Here is a 20996-nt window from a genome sequence, read left to right on the forward strand (position 1 = left end):
TGCCAAAATATTCCTTTAAATATGCCACCTAAGAGATCAAGATATGTACCAGGAAGAGAGACTTTGGTTCTTAGGAGGTCTCCTAGGACTACCCCAACACAAAGAGAGACTTTGGTCCCTAGGAGGTCTCCTAGGACGACCCCAGCAGAAAGAGAGACTTTGGTCCCTAGGAGGACACCATCACAAAGAGAGAATTTGTCTCCTAGGAGGTCTCCTAGGACAACAACATCATCTAGAAGGACTGCATCGCCTATGGAGACACCATCCCCTAGAGGTCGACAACCTATGCAAACACCAGATCGTTCCACAACACCAACGCCTAGTGAGACATCAATACCTAGTGGTCCAGAGTATGCGGAAACACCAATTCCAAACATTACATAGTCTAGAGGTCATTCTCCTATAGATCCTGTAGATGAGAGTACTGAAGATACACCTGTATCCACTGGTATGTTGGTAATCTATCATATATGTTATGTAAATTGAGAATCTATATTACATAGTATTATTAATTAACATTATTTCACTTTGTAGGTTTAATGAAGAAAAATACACGTGGCATTACGCGAGGATTGAAAATTCTTAAAACAATGGCATCCAATACTAAACTTCGCGTCCAAGTAAGTGATGGGGATATGCATGCATATGGTGACCATTGTTCTCCCTTTGCCAATCAGATTGGCATTGTTGTGCGTAACTTTGTTTCACCAAGATTGAAGGGATGGAAATATGCTTCTGATGATGAAAGGAAAATTGTCTACAAACATATTGTTGTGAGTAAAACTTAGACTCATATCATTAATATACCATATCAGTATTATAATAACTAACAAGGTTTTATTTTCCTTTTATGTATAAGGATCGGTTTGACATTGATCTGAATGATCCTCAATGGATAGAGATTGTTGAGAGGCATTGTCGTGATAGGTACAAAAACAATAGGAGTTATTGCAACAATCATTTCAAGCTGTGTAAGATGCAAGGCAAAGACCCATTGCAATTTAGACCAAAAAGAATACGATGTCAAGAAGATTGGGAGTGGTTGTGTGCTCATTTTGAGAGTCCATAATTTTTGGTGAGTTAGAACTATTTAAACTGTTTCAAACTTTTTTTAAATTCATGTGTATCTTTTATCATATTCTAAACCATTTATTTTATATATACAGAAACGTTCTAAAGCAGGGCAATGTAATAGGGCTAAAAGGCTATATAATCATCATGCTGGATCAAGATCGTTTATTGCAAGAAGGGCAGCACTGGTTTGACATTCTTCAACAATTACTTTAGTTATATTTGAGAATGGATTATTTTTTCTTTATTATTTTTCCATATTATGGTAAATACTCGGTTCATAAAGTGCTTGATAAGTGAAATTTCCAATTGCATTAATATCTTTGATATCTTAGTGTTTACTTAGCAATTTTAAGGATAAATCTCTTGCTCATGCATCTTATGTCTATTGAAATTTGGTTGTCATTGGATGCTAATGGATTTTTACTAGTTTTGGTCCTTTGACAATTTATAATATATGTCATGTATCTATAGCAGAATTGGGTTTGAGCTTAGAATTCCATGGCTTTAATGACTATTTAGTTTCATTGCCATGATAAAAAGGCAAAAATGTCAACAGCATCAGCTAAAAAGGACATTTACTATTACTACCTTTGTTATTCCGACAAACCTTTTATATTTCAACTTTGTTGATATTGGATTTCTACTGCCTTGTAGCTATAGTTCTATGTGATTCTGTTGATTTGTTGTTACCTTTGTTTGTGAGCTATTTCTAAGCTATGAATCTTGGTGATTCATTGGGATGTTGAATAGAAGTTGGAGATTATGATTATAATGTTATATAAGTGTCTATATATACATATATATATATATATACATACAGAAGGTTTAGTCCCAAATGTGAATGTGACTTTCCCTTTGTTTAAGCATGCAAGTAAAATTATCTTTCTTTTTATTTTGTAGTCATCTCCAAATGAACCAATTGGTGAGATTGAGTTTTTCAAGAGAACACACTGGACACAAAAAAAGGATGGAATAATGTTATAGCTGAATCAAGATATGTAAGTTTTACTTATCACTCCTTAACTGGTTTGACATACTTGTAATATCTTATAATGACATTTTTATACCTTTCATGTTGTTAGAATGAGATGGTTCGGCTACAAGAAGCACAAACGCAGCAGACACAAGATGATGCTTCTCCTGATGATACTGGTGCACCGGTTTTTTTGACAGAAGCTGACATTCGTGCACAAGTCCTAGGTAGAAATGCTGGATTCATTTCTAGTGTTGGACTAGCTCCAAGAAAGAGCTATAGCAGGCTGCTTAACCAACCTACCCCTTAGTTGGCTACAGAGTTTGAAGATTACAAGGTTGAGGTAAAAAGACTTGCACAAGTTATGGATCAACAGGCAGAACTCATTGCCAGACTTTCTGCATTCTTGGATGTGAGTCAATATCCTTCACGTCCCAGCCAGTCGCCGCCACCACCACCACCTACTACAACAATGACTTGATGTTATGGTTTCTGCTTGTGATATGCATAGCATTAAAATTCACCTATACATAGTTTTTTGATAGTGTACATAGTTAGAATGCAAAATATTTGCATTCACAGGTGAATTTTTGGCACTATGCATGGTTATAGACATTTGCAATCACAAGTCTTTTTGTAAAGCATGTACAGGCACAAGTGCTCAGCTTACAGTCCTTTTGATACACTACTTTCTGTTTGTAGTGTAAGTATATAAATGTATGCAATGACAATTATGTGTAGGCAAGGACACTACTTTATAATCCTATAATTATGACATGGATTTTGACTGAATTCGATACTATGCCCTCTCCATGGTAGAACGACATTTAATTGCAATGTTTTAAAGGTTTAGGAGGTTAAACGAACTTGAGGACAAAAATGCAAACTTAAATAATTAAATTAAGGATAAAAAATGCAAAATGAAAAATAGTTTGTGGGATTCCATCTCTCCCCTACATGATTTTAATTTTGTTTTTCTATTATTTTTTTTTTTACATTTTATTGTTCTCAATAACAAGAATAAACATAATGAGACAAAAAAAAAAGTTTGTTTATATTAATGTTGTTTAAACTCGAGAGGAGGCAAGCTGCATTTTCTTTATTTTACACTAGTTCGAATTTTTTTTATTTTTTTTGTTTTTTTCACTAACTTTAATGTTATACTTATTTTTGAAGTAACTTATTTTTAATTTTTAATGTATTTTTAACTGTTCACATGCAAAATTATATGTATACACACACATATATATATATATATATGTATATATATTTTGTGCCTCAATGAATGCTTAACTTTTGACTATGAATTTATAATAAACGTGTTGTAAATTAATAATTGGTTCTATGCCAGGAAAAACACTTTTAATGTAATTGATTATTATTTGTCAAATCTTTTTGTTTTACTTAATATTCTTATCATTTTTTTGTTTTCGCAAATTAGTGCCACGATTATTACCGACATAACGTAATAATTATTTATGATTATATATTTTTTATTTTAATAATTAATTATAAAATTTACAAATTCTTACTCCCTTAATGATTAATTGTGAAATTTATATTTATAAGTTGTTGGAAGATATTTTGATTGTACAAATAGTTTGATGGAAAACGTCTAACATTCACGGTCTTAGTGTATTTTTCTAACATCAAATTATAACAAACCTTATTACAAATCTTAAGGGCTTAGATGTATTATAGCATAGTTTTTATAAGTAACTATATGTATATAGGGGAATGTATTGTGTACAAATTAGGGGTTTGACACATATTAGCGATCTTTAACTGTTATTAGCTAATGGTAAATAATCGCTTATTTTTATTAAAATAGATAATAAAGATAATTCTTTTTCAAAATTATAATATATTTAAAATATATCAATTTTCAACTATTGAATGATCCTGCAATTGCTAGTGCGATTTGTCAAACATATTTGTCAAATATTTTTGATAGAACACGACCCCATACATATATATAGTCCGCAATTTATTTGAGATACTATATGTCGCCGTATAATTATATATAAAATATGTGTTTAATTATTATGATTTTGATCCTTCTTTGTTTTCTCAATGAACATTTGTTATGTTATTATAGTTTTTATCATACAAAGAAAAATGTTATTTACATACTAATCTACAAAGATACTTGTACATTTATATATATATATATATATATATTATCATTAGTGTTTAAATTCAAACTCATGATCATGATATAAAATAATTGCAAATGCACATAAACTTTTATGATACTTAACCACATTATAAATATGTTTCCTAATAATTTACACTTGATTAATTAAGATGGACAAAATACATTTTTCACTTTCCATACATATAGCTTTCATTGTCATATGAATCTTAAATTTTTATATGGTTAATTCTTAGGTTCATATGATTTGGACAGAAGAAAAAAAGAGAAAAAGAAAGAAAAGAAAGCAAAATAGAGAAAGTAAACGAAAATTTATATTGGAAAGTGAAACCCAAATATGAATTTCTACTTTGGTGGGAAGTTTTGCCGCCTTTTTCATATTTCCCATTTATTTCATTTTGCTAAAATCCCAATCTGTCCCTTATGTTTACGTTTTAGCAAAAGCAAATCCCCATTTGAAACATTTTGTGTGATAGGAGTCCACCCCTCTGTGCGTCCATTTCGACCGGTAACACTCTCAACCTCTCTCTCAGTTTTGTTTTCTTCTTTTCAAAATACAGCGTATTACCTCTGCTACCACCTATCAAATTTCGTCCAATTCCAGAATTTTGGCTAACTGAAGAAGTCATTCTTCATATGTATTTTTGCTCAGCTTGTAAGGTATACGTGAATGATTGGGTTTTATACATATCAAACGAAAGCAACTGGATTGAGGAGCTGGTTGGATTTTTAGTTGGATGTGATGAGCCGAGAGGGAAAAGGTTCTTCATGACCTAAGGAAGGCATTCTTGGTAAGAGACATTTTCTTTCTGAGTTTGTGGTGTCTTTATGTAAATGACAGAGTTCTAGTGATGTGATTCCACCCGAGCCCGCTCCACCGATAACCCGCTGTGGTGCTGACTCGACACGGATGAAGACTAGGCCAATCACAAGAGCTCAAATTAAAAGATTTAAGGACAACCTGGGAGTATTTATACAGGGGGTAATCAATCTCAACAGAGCTTGTCCATACTTGAAGATACAAAGCCTATTCTAAGCATCCAAGTAGTGGAAGCCGATATGGACCCGGGTGACGGTTTTGGTACATTTTTGGAGTCCGGGAAGCATGAAATGGTTCCAATGCTTTATGGGTTCAATACATATGCCTAAGAGGTCATGGAATCAAGTTAAAGCAGCCTCAAATGCAATCAAAAAGGGCTTGTACGGACAGCCTCAACAATTTGGCCGAATTTGCTTTATTGCTTGCTAGCTTTACTGTATTTTACTGTATTAGCCTTTTCTTATTTTTCCAAGCATGGGCAACGTGTGGGACTTCATATTCTGCTTATTTGACATCCTACAAAGCATCTAGAAGCTGATTTGAAGCTCAAAGAGGTCAAAGATTGATCAAAGTCAACTTGATCAAAAAGGCTAGCATTTTTAGTTTCGTAATTTGTTTTTACTTTTTGTTTTAGGAAACTACCATTACTTTTTGGCTTTTATTTATTTATTTTCAGGAAAAATAACTTTAGGAAGGTTTTTATTTTATTCTTTCCATTGTAAATTAATTAATTCCTAATTTAATATAAAGGAATTAATTAATAAAACTTAGATTAGGAAAGGAAGTATAGTTTCGGCCAACTAGGTTTCTTTATGTGTGGTGGCCGGTTTTCTTTATGTTCTAGGGTTTTATTTCGTGGCTTTGTAGCCTATTTAAAGGCTTATTTTTTTAATAAGAATACAACTTTGATTTGATTAAAAAAATACTTGTGAGATTAATTATCTCTTTGTTCTTTGAGAACACCTAAAACACCATTAGAGAATTGGTTGTTTTAGCTTGACTTATCAATAGGTTTTCCATCCCCTATTGTGGCGTCTACATTATACCAAGGTTTCTAACCACAGGTTGGTTAGGGGTTGAGGTCAATTCCATTAGAACTTGAACTTAATTGAGATCTGGGCTAATATAATACGGGTTTAGGATCAGGTCGTCCTAGGTTCGTATCATTTGGTATCAGAGCTAAATTTTGTTCAGGTTTGATCTATCTTTATTTGCTTTATTTGTTTTTGTGTGACTCTGCAATTTTAGCATTAGGTTAAGGTTGCATCCATCCTATACACGTTCAGCATCTTAAAAAAAAATAAAAATAAAAATTCATTCCTAGTTGAATTAGGATTTCCTAGTTTTATCGTATTTTTTTTTCCTAGTTTGTTGGTTGTCTTTTATCATTGTCCTTGTTAATTTGGTTTTTGTTGATTTTTCTTTGCTGTTTTAGTCTTAGATATTTGCATTCATATATTTAAAAAAAAAAAAAAAGAGTTTGCGGCAACATTAAAAAAAAAAAAAAAACTGCACATTTGTATTTATTTGGAGGTCACGGGTTTGGTGTTTGTTTTGGAATTGGAATTGCAATTTTGGTAATTATTCTTGCTACTGCAGTTGTTTATGTTCTGTGAGTTGAAAAAAAAAAGAAAAAAAAGAGAGGTAAAGCCGAATAAAAAAAAAAAGTATTTCGGTTTGTAGGAGTTTGATTTGTTTGCTGGAAATTTGTTGGAGCTGCTGGGTTTTTTGATTATTTATTCAATATTTGAGTTGCTGGGAAATTATTTTTGCTGCTGGATATTTGGATTTTGGGTGCTTAAATTATTTGGACTAAAATCAGTTAAAGGATTTGATACAAAACTTGAATTACCAAGAACAACAACCAACAACTTCTCTATATTTTTGTTCTCTTTGATTCTTGTTCATATTTGAATTTCTTTTTCTGGAATTTTATTCTTGAACTCATAATCTACTAGCATCTGGTTCAGTTTTCAAAAATTCCTACGTTTTCCCATTATTTTGTGTTTTCTTGTCTAGAAAGCCGAAAAATTAGGATTTGTTGGACTCTTTCGGTATTGCCTACTTTTTGCTACTGTTTTGTTGATAAGTTTAATTAAAACATACTAGTGATCTAATTGCTGTTTTGTGGGTGTTTTAATTAGAACTTTGAGATAATTCATTGAGTGGAAAAAGGCAAGAGTGTGTGAGGTTAAAAGAGGGTAAAAGCCGAAACTAGTGTGCAAACACGAGTGTCGAGACCTTGTTTGAGTGAAACACGTGAGGGAGTGAATATTGTGAGGGTTTATTTTATTTTTTGCAGTATTTTACTAACATGGCAGATTCTAGAATAAGAAGAGGAGATCCACCCTTGAGGATCAATGAGGAAGAGTCCGTAGCATTCCATGGCAATGCCCGAGCTACCGGGAATGGAGACCAAGTGGACATGAGAGCTGTTTTGGAGTCAATACAGCGGGTTAGTGCTCAAGTTGAGCATGTGAATCAAAGGATGGGAAGGCTAGAAGTTTCCCAAGGAATTCCGAACACAAGAAATAGGCAAGAATTCCATGGAGGACGAGGCCAAGGACGAGGAGGTCGCGAGAGACCGAGAGAGGAATTTGATGAGGAGCCATTCGGTGGAGACTTTGAGGAAGGTATGGATGAAACTTTTGTTGTCTGGCCGTGGAAGATATAGGAGGGAAGAAACAGATGACAATCTTAGCACTATCAAGATCAACATCCCACCATTCATGGGAAAAAGTGATCCCGAAGCATATTTGGAGTGGGAAGAAAATATGGAGATGATATTTGAACGCCATAATTATTCAGAGGCTAAGAAGGTGAAATTGGCAGCAATGGAGTTTGGCCATTATGCACTCCAATGGTGGACCAATGAGCAAAACACCCGAAGGAGAGTGGGTGATGACTTGATTACTACATGGCGACAAATGAAAGGAGCCATGCGGAGGCGATTTGTACCATCACACTATCATAGGATGCTGCATCAAAGACTTCAATCTTTATCTCAAGGACATGGATCCGTGGAGGATTATTACAAGGAGATGGAGATGCTTATGATGAGATTGAACTTGAATGAAGATAGGGAAGCAACCATGGCAAGATTTCTTGGTGGATTGAATCGTGAAATAGCCAATGAACTAGAATTGCAACAATATGTGGAATTGGAGGAGATGTTGCATGTGGCTATTAAATTAGAGCACCAATTCAAGAGGAGGGGTGTAAGCTCATGGTTTAGAGGTGTTTCCAACAGTGGAAGGTCCAATTCAAGTGGCTGGAGGAACAATGCCATCTATGAAAGCAAGTCAAAGCCGAAAGTCAAAGAAGAAAGTTCAAACTGGCCAAGGAAGGAGACTAGAATCAAATCTGTCCAAGCACCAAAGAATGAGGTAAAATTAGATCCTAAACCTTTTAGAACTCATGATGTTGTGTGTTTTAAGTGCCAGGGAGGAGGACGCATTGCTAGCCAATGCCCAAATAGAAGAATCATGGTGTTAAAGGGCAATGACGAGCTAGAATCAGAAAGTGAAGAAAGTGAGGATGAAGCCAAGCAAGAGGAGGAGGACTTGGAGGATGAACCCGAAACCTTGCAAGCATCCAATGCTGAATTAAACTTGCTTTCTAGGAGAGTACTTGCTGCATACAAAGATGAGGATGAAATTCAAAGAGAGAACATCTTCCACACTCGATGTGAAATTCAAGATAAGATATGTAGTATGATTATTGATAGTAGAAGTTGTACTAATCTAATAAGTAACCTTGTAGTTGATAAATTGGGCTTAAAAACAATAAAACATCCTGAACCATATAGATTACAATGGTTTAATGATAGTGGTGAGATGAAAGTAAACAAACAAGCCAAAATAAAATTTAATATAGGTAGATATGAGGATGTAGTTTTATGTGATATTGTACCCATGATTGCTGGACATATACTATTAGGTAGACCATGGCAATTTGATAAAGATGCTACTCATTTTGGTTGAGAAAATAGTATTGTTTTCAGGTTTAAAGGAAAGAAGGCCAAGCTGGAACTATTATCTTCTAAAGAGGTTTACAAAGACCAATTACAAATGCAACAAAGGAGAGAAGCTGAAAAGCTCAAGGAAAAAGCAAGTATGGCACCAACGGCTTCACCATCCTTTCAAGAAGGTAAGAATGAGGTTGCTGATCAAGGTAAGGTTTCTAAGACTCATATTGAGTGGAAAGATCAAGGAAAAACCGAAAGAGAGGGGAAAGAAAGTGGCAAACCCAAGAGCTTGGAGAAGGAAGGGAAATCCGAAGGTTTGCGCCAATCCGAGAGAGAAAAAGAAAAAGAAAGAAAAGAAAGGTCAAGTAGCAATTTTTATTTGAGTTTAGGGGATATTAATAAGGTTATTGAGTGTAAGAAACCTTTGCTGGTCATGATTTATAAAGAAAATTATTTTAATGATCAAACTAACATTGAAGAACTTGCATTGCCAAGTTCAATGATTTCTCTTTCGAAGGAATTTGGAGATGTCTTCCCAAATGAAATTCCAAGTGGACTACCATCCAATCAAGAGGGAAAAGGTGAGCTTGCTGTCCAAGGTAAGTCTTCTAATACTCAGGTTGTGTGGAAAAATTTTAATAAAACCACGAGTGCAAAATTTGGTGCAAAAGCCGAGAGTGAGGAAGGTGAGATGGCCGTGAGTGAGAAAGGAAAAGGAAGACAAGAAAGGAAAAATATAAATTTTTATCTTAGCTTTGGTGATGTTAACAAAGTAATTATGAATAAGAAATCATTGCTGACCATGAATTTTAAGGATACTTATTTAAAGATGTCTTTATTGAGTAGAACTTTATCTGCATTGTTGAGAGCTTTACTTAGTGGCAATTTGAAAATTTGGGAAATATTGTTTGCTAACTTTAAAAAGTGTAATTTTTACCATAATGAGCATGTATTTCTAGATTTTGTTGTAATAGTGTTTGACCCAGGAAAATTGGTTTGGTTGCACTTACAAAAGGAAAGGTTTCCTAAACAAAGAAAGTCAGAGCTCATGTCGCCTATGTTGGGGTGAGAAGGTTATGAACAAGCAAGCTTTTGGTGATGCTCTTGGGAATGGTTGTGTGTGAGTTGTGTTTTTAGGTTTTGGTTATGGTGTTTTCTGGTTTTTAGGGTTCCTAAAGTGTTCTAAGGTGTTGAAGAAGAGATGAGAAGAAGAGGAACACGTTGGCTTTTGAAAATAAGGCTTAGATATTTAGGCATATAATTCATTTTACAATATAAGCTTGAAATTACAACTAGTTCACACATGCCAAGCATGTGAGCTTACAAAATGAGTAAAGTATTTGAAATTTAAAAAGTAAAATGGTCAACACCTAACTTTTCATACACAAAAGAGTCAAAAACCAGCTGCAACATGTCTATTCCAAATATAGTAAAAAGTGGCACATGGTTTGAACTAAGTTCCCATTGTTTAACTAGTTTGGGTAAACAACCAAACTAGCTTCACCTACTTAGTTTCCCTTTGTATCTGCCTGTGAAACTTGGTTTTAAGCATCCTTGGTCATCAATAAATATTGTTCCAAGAGCTAGGAATGTTCTGGAACCGGATCATGGGCCAAACAGCTCCAAAACTGACCCATACTCTGCATACTGGGCCCATCAGATACAGCAATCTGTTTGGAATAGAAAATGGACTTTCCCATGTCATTTGGACCTGAAATGTGAACCATAGTCTTCTATATATGTCTGTAGACATCCCTCAAAATTTCAGCCCAAAACTCCATTTGCAACCTGAGATATAAGATAAATAGTGGAACTATGTTGCTGGAAATTATGAATCCAGCACCATAGGCATTTCAAGCATAACATTCCTACTCTTTTGTGCATAATTTTGCCTATACTTTTGCATACATAACTTAGGCACAAAAAATTATCAAAATATACCTTGCATAAATTAAAACATACAAAAAAAAATATAAACTCATAAAAGGAAATGATTTGATACCAAGGTGTGCATGCTAGCCGGTGACATGCACCATCAAGTGGCAAAATTAACACACTTCAACACTCCTCCTTGGCAATTTTGTATGAGACATTGAGAAGTCCTCTCAATATCTCAAATCTCTTCTTTCCCAATGGCTTGGTGAAGATATCCGCCAAGTTCTCCTCGGAAGTCACATACTCCAACTTCACTTCACCATTTGCTTCAAATTCCCTTAAGAAATGATACTTGACCGGTATGTGCTTGGTCCTCCCATGTTGGACTGGATTTTGTGCAATTGCTATTGCTGAAGTATTGTCACACAATATTACTGTGGCTTCCTCTTGCTTCAAGCTCAAGTCCTCCAATAATTTCCTAAGCCAAACACCTTGATTAGCACAACTTGAGCAAGCAATATACTTGGCTTCCGCGGTGCTTTGTGCAACGGTTTGTTGCTTCTTGGAATTCCATGAGAAAGGACCATTTCCAAGAGTGTAAATGTAGCCCGATGTGCTCTTGCTATCATCCAAAGAACCAGCCCAATCACTATCACTATAACCAAGCAAAGCTTCATTCATGCCATCCTTGTACCATATACCAAAATCACTAGTACCTTTCAAATACCTTAGGATTCTTTTTGCACAACTAAGATGATTTTGTGATGGACTATGCATAAATCTTGACAAAACAGCCACACTAAACATGATATCCGATCTAGTAGAGCATACATATAAAAGGCTACCAATTAAACTTCTATAGATGGAAGGATTTACCTTTGGAGAATCATCATCCTTCACCAACTTGGTGCCTTCATTCATAGGTGTGGCAACGCTATTACAATCCTCCATGTCAAACTTCTTGAGCAACTCCTTCACATAGCTTTCTTGAGATATGAAGATGCCCTTGGATGATTGGACAACTTCAATTCCAAGAAAGTATTTCATCTCTCCAAGGCTAGACATTTCAAAGTTCAATTCTAGCTCACTTTTGAAATTGCTCACTTCTTTCTCATTACCACCGGTCACTAGGAGGTCATCAACATAAAGAGACACCAACACCATGCAACCATGAGTCCTAATATACAATGTAGGCTCATTAGGACTCCTTCTAAATCCATGCTTTGTCAAAAAACCATCTATCTTGGCATACCATGCCCTAGGAGCTTGTTTAAGGCCATACAAGGCCTTGTGTAGCTTGTATACCTTCTCTTCACTTCCTTTCTTCACAAAACCTTCGGGTTGCACAACATAGACCTCCTCCTTCAATATTCCATTCAAGAAGGCTGACTTCACATCAAGGTGATATACTTTCCAAGACTTTTGTGCCGAAATTGCAAGAAGAAGTCTTATGGTTTCCATCCTTGCAATCGGTGCAAAAGTCTCTCCATAATCCACACCGGCTTGTTGTGCATATCCTTTGACAACAAGCCTTGCCTTGTGCTTATTTATGGACCCATCCGGATTGTACTTGGTCCTAAAGATCCACTTCACCCCAATAGCATTCTTTCCCTTCGGTTTTGTTACCAAGCTCCAAGTGTCATTCTTGTTTATCACATCGATTTCATCTTGCATGGCTTGTCTCCACTCTTTTCTTGCCATAGCCTCATGGACATTGATTGGATCACTCAATGCCACATTACACCTTTCATAAATCTCATTAAGAGGTCTTGTGCCTCTCACACCATCACCAATCTCCAAATCAGCCCCTATGGAGATTTCTAGCTCATTCTCATCATATTCATCATCATGGGCAGCACCTTCATCATTTCCTTGTTCCTCATCATTATCATGAGCTTCAAGCCGATTGTCTTCATCCATACTAGCCAACTCCTCCTTACTACAAACCCATTTAGCTTCCTCATCAACTTTCACATCTCTACTTATCACAAGTTTCTTGGTTTCCAAGTTATACACTCTATATCCCTTGGTCACATCACTATAGCTAACCAAGACACCAACTTGTGACCTTTCATCAAGCTTTCCTCTCTTCTCTTGTGGTACTAGGATGTAACAAATGCTTCCAAATACCCTTAGATGATCAAGAGAAGGCTTATATCCAAACCAAAGCTCAAATGGGGTTTTACTCCTCAAAGACTTGGAGTAAAGCCTATTTTGGATGTAGATGGATGTATTAACTCCTTCGGCCCAAAACTTCTTTGGCAAGCCACTTTCAAACAACAAACATCTAGCCATCTCCATGATGGTACGGTTTTTCCTTTCACATACACCATTTTGTTGTGGTGTGTATGGTGTAGTGAATTGATGAACTATACCATGATCCTTACAAAGTTGTTTGAAAGCCTCACTTGTGTATTCCCCACCATTGTCCGTCCTTAACACCTTTATAGTGCAACCGGATTGATTTTGCACTAACTTCATAAATTCTACAAACTTCTCCAAAGCTTGTGATTTTCTTTCAAGGAAATACACCCAACACATTCTTGAGTAATCATCAATGAAAGTTATGAAATACTTGCTGCCATTTAAGGATGGAACACTCATAGGACCACAAATATCCGAATGTATAAGTCCTAACTTCTCCTTTGATCTCCAAGAACAAGATTGAAATGCTAGCCTAGTATGCTTTCCTTTTTGACACACTTCACACACATGTTCTTGCTTCTCCACCAATGGCATGTCTCTAACAAGTTCATGTGTGCCTACCAATGACTTAAAGCTAGCATGGCCTAGTCTTTTATGCCAAAGTTGAGAGGTGTTCTCAACTTTGGTGTTCAATGCAACCGATGCACCATTTTCATCCATATTCAACCTAAAATTCTTGTTCTTCATTCCAACACACATTAATTTATTTCCATGTGGATCAACTATAGTGCATGTCATGTTTGAGAAGTGTAATGCATATTTGTTCTCAAGCATTTGACCTACACTAAGTAAGTTCTCACATAAAGAAGGTACATAGAGAACATCATGGATAGTTTTGATACCTTTGGTGGTGTGTATCACCACATCTCCTTTGCCTTTCACTTTCATCAAGGCTCCATTTCCAATTTTGACTTTGTTGTGGCTGCTCCTATCCAAGTTTGTGAACCACTCATGCTTGTGAGACATATGGTGTGTTGCTCCACTATCAATGATCCATCCTTCATCATTCTTGATGCTACTAAAACAAGTAGCAACAAACAACTCTTCGGATTCACTATCACTTGCATTATCTTTAGCAACATTTGCTTGTTGCTTATCTTTCTTGTTTGCCTTGCATACTCTCTCCACATGACCCTTTTGTTGGCATTTATGGCAAAATGCATCCGGCCTCCACCAACACCCTCTTGGATGATGACCTTTCTTCTTGCAATGGTGACAAGGTTCATAGGACTTCCTCTCGGGTTTGCTAGTTTCACCTTTCTCCTTTATGACCTTAAGCTTGTTCTTCTTTTGATTTTGTGTTTTTTGATGTTGTTTAGACACAAATGCAGCCTCCATTGATTCTTCATGTCTAATCCTCCTCCTTTGCTCCGTAGCTTGCAAGGCATTCACCAACTCGGTCAAGGAAATTTCATTTAGGTTCCTTGACTCCTCCAATGAAGATATCTTAGCTTCAAACCTCTCGGGCAAGGAGACCAACACCTTCTCCACAATCCTTTGGTCACTTAATCTTTCACCTAGCACCCTAATTTGATTCACCACATTAAGAAGCCTTGTGGTGAACTCCTTAACCGTTTCTTTGTCTTTCATCTTGATAGTCTCAAACTCCCTCCTTAGGTTAAGGATTTGCATTTGCCTTGTCCTTGCACTCCCTTGGAACTCATCTTGAAGTTTGTCCCAAGCTTCTTTGGCACTCTCACATGCCATTATCCTTGTGAAAATGGTATCACTAATACAAGAATGAATGGCGGTGAGAGCCTTAAAACCTTTAGCCAATTCCTCCTCATGGTGCTTGATTTGGTTGACCGTTGCCCCTTGTCTCAAAGGCTCGGGTTCTTGGGGATTTATGGTGACCTCCCAAAGACCATAAGCCTTCAAGTAGGCTTGCATCTTGATACTCCAAATGTTGTAGTTCTCCCCATTGAAGATAGGAGGAGAAGGAGTTGAAAAACTTGAAGAAGCCATGTGAATGTTGCTTTCTAGTATGAAGGAATATGAAAATATATTTGTGCTTTCAAATATCTCTTCACTCTCAAGGAACGAACCAGCCCAAAAACCTCACAAATCTCACAAAAATGTGCCTTGCTCTGATACCACTTTGTTGGGGTGAGAAGGTTATGACCAAGAGCAAGCTAGCTTGAAGTGTTAGCAACAAGCAAGCTTTTGGTGATGCTCTTGGGAATGGTTGTGTGTGAGTTGTGTTTTTAGGTTTTGGTTATGGTGTTTTCTGGTTTTTAGGGTTCCTAAAGTGTTCTAAGGTGTTAAAGAAGAGATGAGAAGAAGAGGAACACGTTGGCTTTTGAAAATAAGGCTTAGATATTTAGCCATATCATTCATTTTACAATATAAGCTTGAAATTACAACTAGTTCACACATGTCAAGCATGTGAGCTTACAAAATGAGTAAAGTATTTGAAATTTAAAAAGTAAAATGGTCAACACCTAACTTTTCATACACAAAAGAGTCAAAAACCAGCTGCAACATGTCTATTCCAAATATAGTTCCCATTGTTTAACTAGTTTGGGTAAACAACCAAACTAGCTTCACCTACTTAGTTTCCCTTTGTATCTGCCTATGAAACTTGGTTTGAAGCATCCTTGGTCATCAATAAATATTGTTCCAAGAGCTAGGAATGTTCTGGAACTGGATCATGGGCCAAACAGCTCCAAAACTGACCCATACTCTGCATACTGGGCCCATCAGATACAGCAATCTGTTTGGAATAGAAAATGGACTTTCCCATGTCATTTGGACCTGAAATTTGAACCATAGTCTTCTATATATGTCTGTAGACATCCCTCCAAATTTCAGCCCAAAACTCCATTTGCAACCTGAGATATAAGATAAATAGTGGAACTATGTTGCTGAAAATTATGAATCCAGCACCATAGGCATTTCAAGCATAACATTCCTACTCTTTTGTGCATAATTTTGCCTATACTTTTGCATACATAACTTAGGCACAAAAAATTATCAAAATATACCTTGCATAAATTAAAACATACAAAAAAAAAAATATAAACTCATAAAAGGAAATGATTTGATACCAAGGTGTGCATGCTAGCCGGTGACATGCACCATCAAGTGGCAAAATTGCCACACTTCAACAGCCTATGGATGGACCTTTTCAAGTTTTGGAGCCGAATAACAAGAATGCTTACAAGCTTGATTTACCGGGTGAGTATAACATGAGTGCTGCATTTAATGTTGCTGATTTAACTCCTTTTTTTCTGCAGGTGATGATCTTGATTTGAGGACAAATCCTTTTCAAGAGGAGGGGAAAGATGTGATTCCACCCGAGCCCGGTCCACCGATAACCCGCTGTGGTGCTGACTCGACATGGATGAAGACTAGGCCAATCACAAGAGCTCAAATTAAGAGATTTAAGGACAACCTGGGAGTATTTATACAGGGGGTAATCAATCTCAACAGAGCTTGTCCATACTTGAAGATACAAAGCCTATTCTAAGCATCCAAGTGGTGGAAGCCGATATGGACACCGGTGACGATTTTGGTACATTTTTGGAGTCCGGGAAGCATGAAATGGTTCCAATGCTTTATGGGTTCAATACATATGCCTAAGAGGTCATGGAATCAAGTTAAAGCAGCCTCAAATGCAATCAAAAAGGGCTTGTACGGACAGCCTCAACAATTTGGCCGAATTTGCTGTATTGCTTGCTGGCATTACTGTATTTTACTGTATTAGCCTTTTCTTATTTTTCCAAGCATGGGCAACGTGTGGGACTTCATATTCTGCTTATTTGGCATCCTAAAAAGCATCTAGAAGCTGATTTGAAGCTCAAAGAGGTCAAAGATTGATCAAAGTCAACTTGATCAAAAAGGCTAGCATTTTTAGTTTCCTAATTTGTTTTTACTTTTTGGCTTTTATTTATTTATTTTCTGGAAAAATAACTTTAGGAAGGTTTTTATTTTATTCTTTCCATTGTAAATTAATTAATTCCTAATTTAATATAAAGGAATTAATTAATAAAACTTAGATTAGGAAAGGAAGTATAGTTTCGGCCAACTAGGTTTCTTTATGTGTGGTGGCCGGTTTTCTTTATGTTCTAGGGTTTTATTTCGTGGCTTTGTAGCCTATTTAAAGGCTTATTTTTTTAATAAGAATACAACTTTGATTTGATTAAAAAAATACTTGTGAGATTAATTATCTCTTTGTTCTTTGAGAACACCTAAAACACCATTAGAGAATTGGTTGTTTTAGCTTGACTTATCAATAGGTTTTCCATCCCCTATTGTGGCGTCTACATTATACCAAGGTTTCTAACCACAGGTTGGTTAGGGGTTGAGGTCAATTCCATTAGAACTTGAACTTAATTGAGATCTGGGCTAATATAATACGGGTTTAGGATCAGGTCGTCCTAGGTTTGTATCATCTAGTACTGTAAATATTGAAAAATATATCAGATTTTTGTTTTTGGGTTCATACCAAACTACATGATGAGTCAATAGGAAAACAAATATATGTAACCTGCATTCTTTGTTGGAACAACTTAGAGCTTATTGCAGCATATATAGGATTAGGTGAATACTTTTCGTTCCTATGACTTATACAAATTACATTTCCATATCCTATTTGGTTTTCATAATTTCTAAGCGTAATTATATGTCATTTCCTGGAATGATGGTTTGGTTGTTTGTGGATGAGATGGTTTTTTCCATTTGACTTACCCTCCAATAAGATTGAAAAAACTAATTTATTATTTTGGCAAAAACAATAAAAGTAGTGCATCTACACAAACTTGAGCCCAAAAATCATGTGGCAGAGCAATTGAAATAACCAAATGTAGGGATACTTGCCAAACTCCAAATCAGCTTGTAAACCAAGTCATCATAGAAACATAATAACATTGTCCACATTCTATTTAAAATATTATGTTACAAGATAACTCTATATCACACAGTTTAGCCATAACTTAATGCCTAGTAAGCTGGAAATTTCTATTCTTATTTTTTTCAATAAAGTATATCTACATACATATAATTTTTATGTGATACATAAATATATATTAGCAGCTCCTAACATTGTGCTTCCACTACCTTGCTGTCACCTTTAAAAAGGATCATGCTATAAGAAAACACACTGGACACAAGGTCATTGAAGTTTTATCTTTATTATGATAAAGTGAAGTTGATTATCAATGTTAATTCTAGATGGCTATGAATATACTCCAAAAACAAATATTAGTGGAATGAATAATGCTTAGCATACCTATCATTGTTCTTTTTGTTGTTTTTTTTTTTTTAAATAGACCATTTCATGTCTTTGAGTATATGAATATTGCAATATCTGTTCTCCTTTTGCTAGTTAACTAGTTTATTATTCTTTTAATTTCCTATCCTTTAATGCTATCTTGCTGTGTATTGAGACATTTAAACCCATTTTAGCTTCAATATTGTATAAGTTAAGTTATTTTAAGTGCTTGACATATTATATCCTTATAACTATACTATTGGTTTCTTCTAGGAAGTTATGGAAAAAAAATCGATATGGTGTCATGATAAGCTGTCAGATGAATACACAAATGGTGTTAAATCATTTATTGAATTGGCTAAACATCATTTAGATGAAGATAATAGGACTAGATGTCCTTGTCGATATTGTCGGAATGTGTATTTCCAAGATATAAGTGTAGTTGAACGACATTTATGGGTGAAAGGATTTTCACCAGATTATCACAATTGGATTTATCATGGAGAGGCATTGAATTTTCAAGGAATTGAAATGGGTTTTGAGGAAGATGATGAAGCTGTTGAACATGATAGGGAAGAAGATGATAATGATGATATCATGGTAGCATTGCAAGATGCTGCAGGTGACATGGATATTGATGTAGATGCATATGAAAGTCACATTGGAGATCAAGATCATAGAAATAAAGAATTTTCAGGATTATTTGCTGAAGTTGAAAGCGAGTTATATCCAGGGTGTACAAAGTTCTCTGCATTGACTTTTTTGGTCAGGTTAATGCATATAAAAGCTTTAAACCATTGGAGTAACAAGTCATTTAGTATATTGCTTGAACTTCTCAAGGAAGCACTTCCAGAGGGTACTAAATTGCCAAAGTCTTACTACAAGGCAAAATGTACACTTCATGCACTTGGATTAGGATATGAAACGATTCATGCTTGTAAATGGGATTGTGCATTGTTTTGGAAAGAATCAGCTGAATTGGATAAATGTCCAATATGTGCTGAACCGAGATACAAATTTCAAGGTACTGAGGGGAAAAGGATCCCTCAAAAGGTGCTTCGATATTTTCCTATCATTCCAAGACTGCAAAGATTATTTACATCTCGCCATACTGCTATTGATATGAGATGGCACAAAGAGAAGCATCCTAACACAAATGGAGTATTGAGGCATCCAGCAGATGGAGAAGCATGGAAGCACTTTGATGAACAATATCCGATATTTGCTATGGATCCTCGTAATCTCCAGCTACATGCTGCCACTGATGGATTTAATCCTTTTAGTAACTTGAGTACTTCGTATAGCATGTGGCTAGTGATGTTAGTGCCTTATAACCTGCCACCTTGGAAGTGCATGAAAGAGACTTTTTCGATGATGTCACTATTAATACCAGGCCTAACGGCACCTGGAAAAGACATTGATGTGTACTTACGGCCTATGATTGATGAATTGAAAGATCTATGGACAAATGGTGTCACCACTTATGACATCTCTAAAAAGGAGAGGTTTACAATGCATGCAGCAGTGTTGTGGACAATACATGACTTTCCAGCATATGGAACACTTTCTGGATGGAGTACCAAAGGATACAAAGCATGTCCGACTTGTAATGAAGATACTTCTTCCCAAGCTTTAAGAAGTAAGATTTGTTACATGGGACATCGTTGATATTTATCCATAAATCATGCATGGAGAAATAATCGACAATATGATGGAAAGCTTGAACGAAGGTTAGCTCCAAGGCAGTTTTCAGGAGCTGAAATATTACAACAATTAGATAGGACAATTGAGAGCAAACCGGGGAAACATCCTAACAATGTGGATAAAAAGAGAAAACGTGCTGCCTGTGAATTAAATTGGACAAGGAAAAGCATATTTTTTGAACTAGAATATTGGTCTAAATTAAAATTTCGGCACAATTTGGATGTAATGCATATTGAGAAAAACATTTGTGATAATATAGTTGGAACAATGTTGGACATCAAAGGTAAGTCGAAGGATACTGACAAGGCACGTATGGATTTAAAGGATCTGAATATTCGAAAAGAATTGCATTTACAAGAAACTAGCGGTAAAGTTTTGAAACCTTTGGCATGTTTTTCATTAACAAGGGATGAAAAACATGAGTTTTGTAAGTTTTTGAAGTCTGTCAAATTTCTAGATGGCTATGCTGCTAATATTTCAAAGAATGTGAACATTAAAGATGGTAAGATATCAGGTTTGAAAACTCATGATAGTCATGTTCTTTTGCAACAACTTTTTCCCGTGGGTATAAGATCTTACATTAAGAAAAAGGTTTGTGGAACAATTATTGAAATGTGCATGTTCTTCCAAAAACTTTGTGCACGAACTCTATCTGTTTCAGACTTGGATATATTACAAGAGGGGATAATACTTACATTGTGTAAATTGGAAAGAATATTCCCTCCAGCCTTTTTTGATATCATGGTTCATCTAGCAGTTCACCTACCATATGAGGCAAAAATGGCAGGACCAGTACATACTCGTTGGATGTATCCTTTTGAAAGGTAAAGCCTTTGGTTATTAAAGTTGATCAATCAATTTACATTATTTTAATTTTTTTTATTTTTTTACTTTTATTTTTATTTTTATGATATTTTTCATTCATTATTAGAGCTTTGGGAACATTGAAAAAATATGTGAGAAATAAAGCTCATCCAGAAGGTTCAATAGCAGAGGGTTATGTTGTCAATG

General features: G+C 35.6%; 1 protein-coding gene across 1 annotated transcript; it reads left to right on the forward strand.

Annotated features, from left to right (window-relative positions):
- Positions 1-590: 590 nt before the first annotated feature.
- LOC132800540 (uncharacterized) lies at positions 591-19949 on the forward strand. The gene is made up of 6 exons (XM_060814476.1): positions 591-773; positions 900-1046; positions 1167-1259; positions 2157-2274; positions 2368-2459; positions 18555-19949. The coding sequence occupies exons 1-6, from the start codon at positions 591-593 to the stop codon at positions 19947-19949; spliced, it is 2028 nt and encodes a 675-aa protein (XP_060670459.1).
- The last annotated feature ends 1047 nt before the right edge of the window (positions 19950-20996 follow it).

This window comes from Ziziphus jujuba, chromosome 1, assembly GCF_031755915.1.
Source record: "Ziziphus jujuba cultivar Dongzao chromosome 1, ASM3175591v1".
NCBI lineage: Eukaryota > Viridiplantae > Streptophyta > Magnoliopsida > Rosales > Rhamnaceae > Ziziphus > Ziziphus jujuba.

Bases quoted from the DNA above. Each gene is read 5' to 3' on its own strand.
- LOC132800540 (XM_060814476.1), top strand. From the start codon at position 591: ATGGCATCCAATACTAAACTTCGCGTCCAAGTAAGTGATGGGGATATG. The intron at 1,047-1,166 runs GTGCTCATTTTG...TTATATATACAG, and splicing joins AGAAGATTGGGAGTGGTTGT to AAACGTTCTAAAGCAGGGCA. The intron at 2,275-2,367 runs GTAGAAATGCTG...AGTTGGCTACAG, and splicing joins CATTCGTGCACAAGTCCTAG to AGTTTGAAGATTACAAGGTT.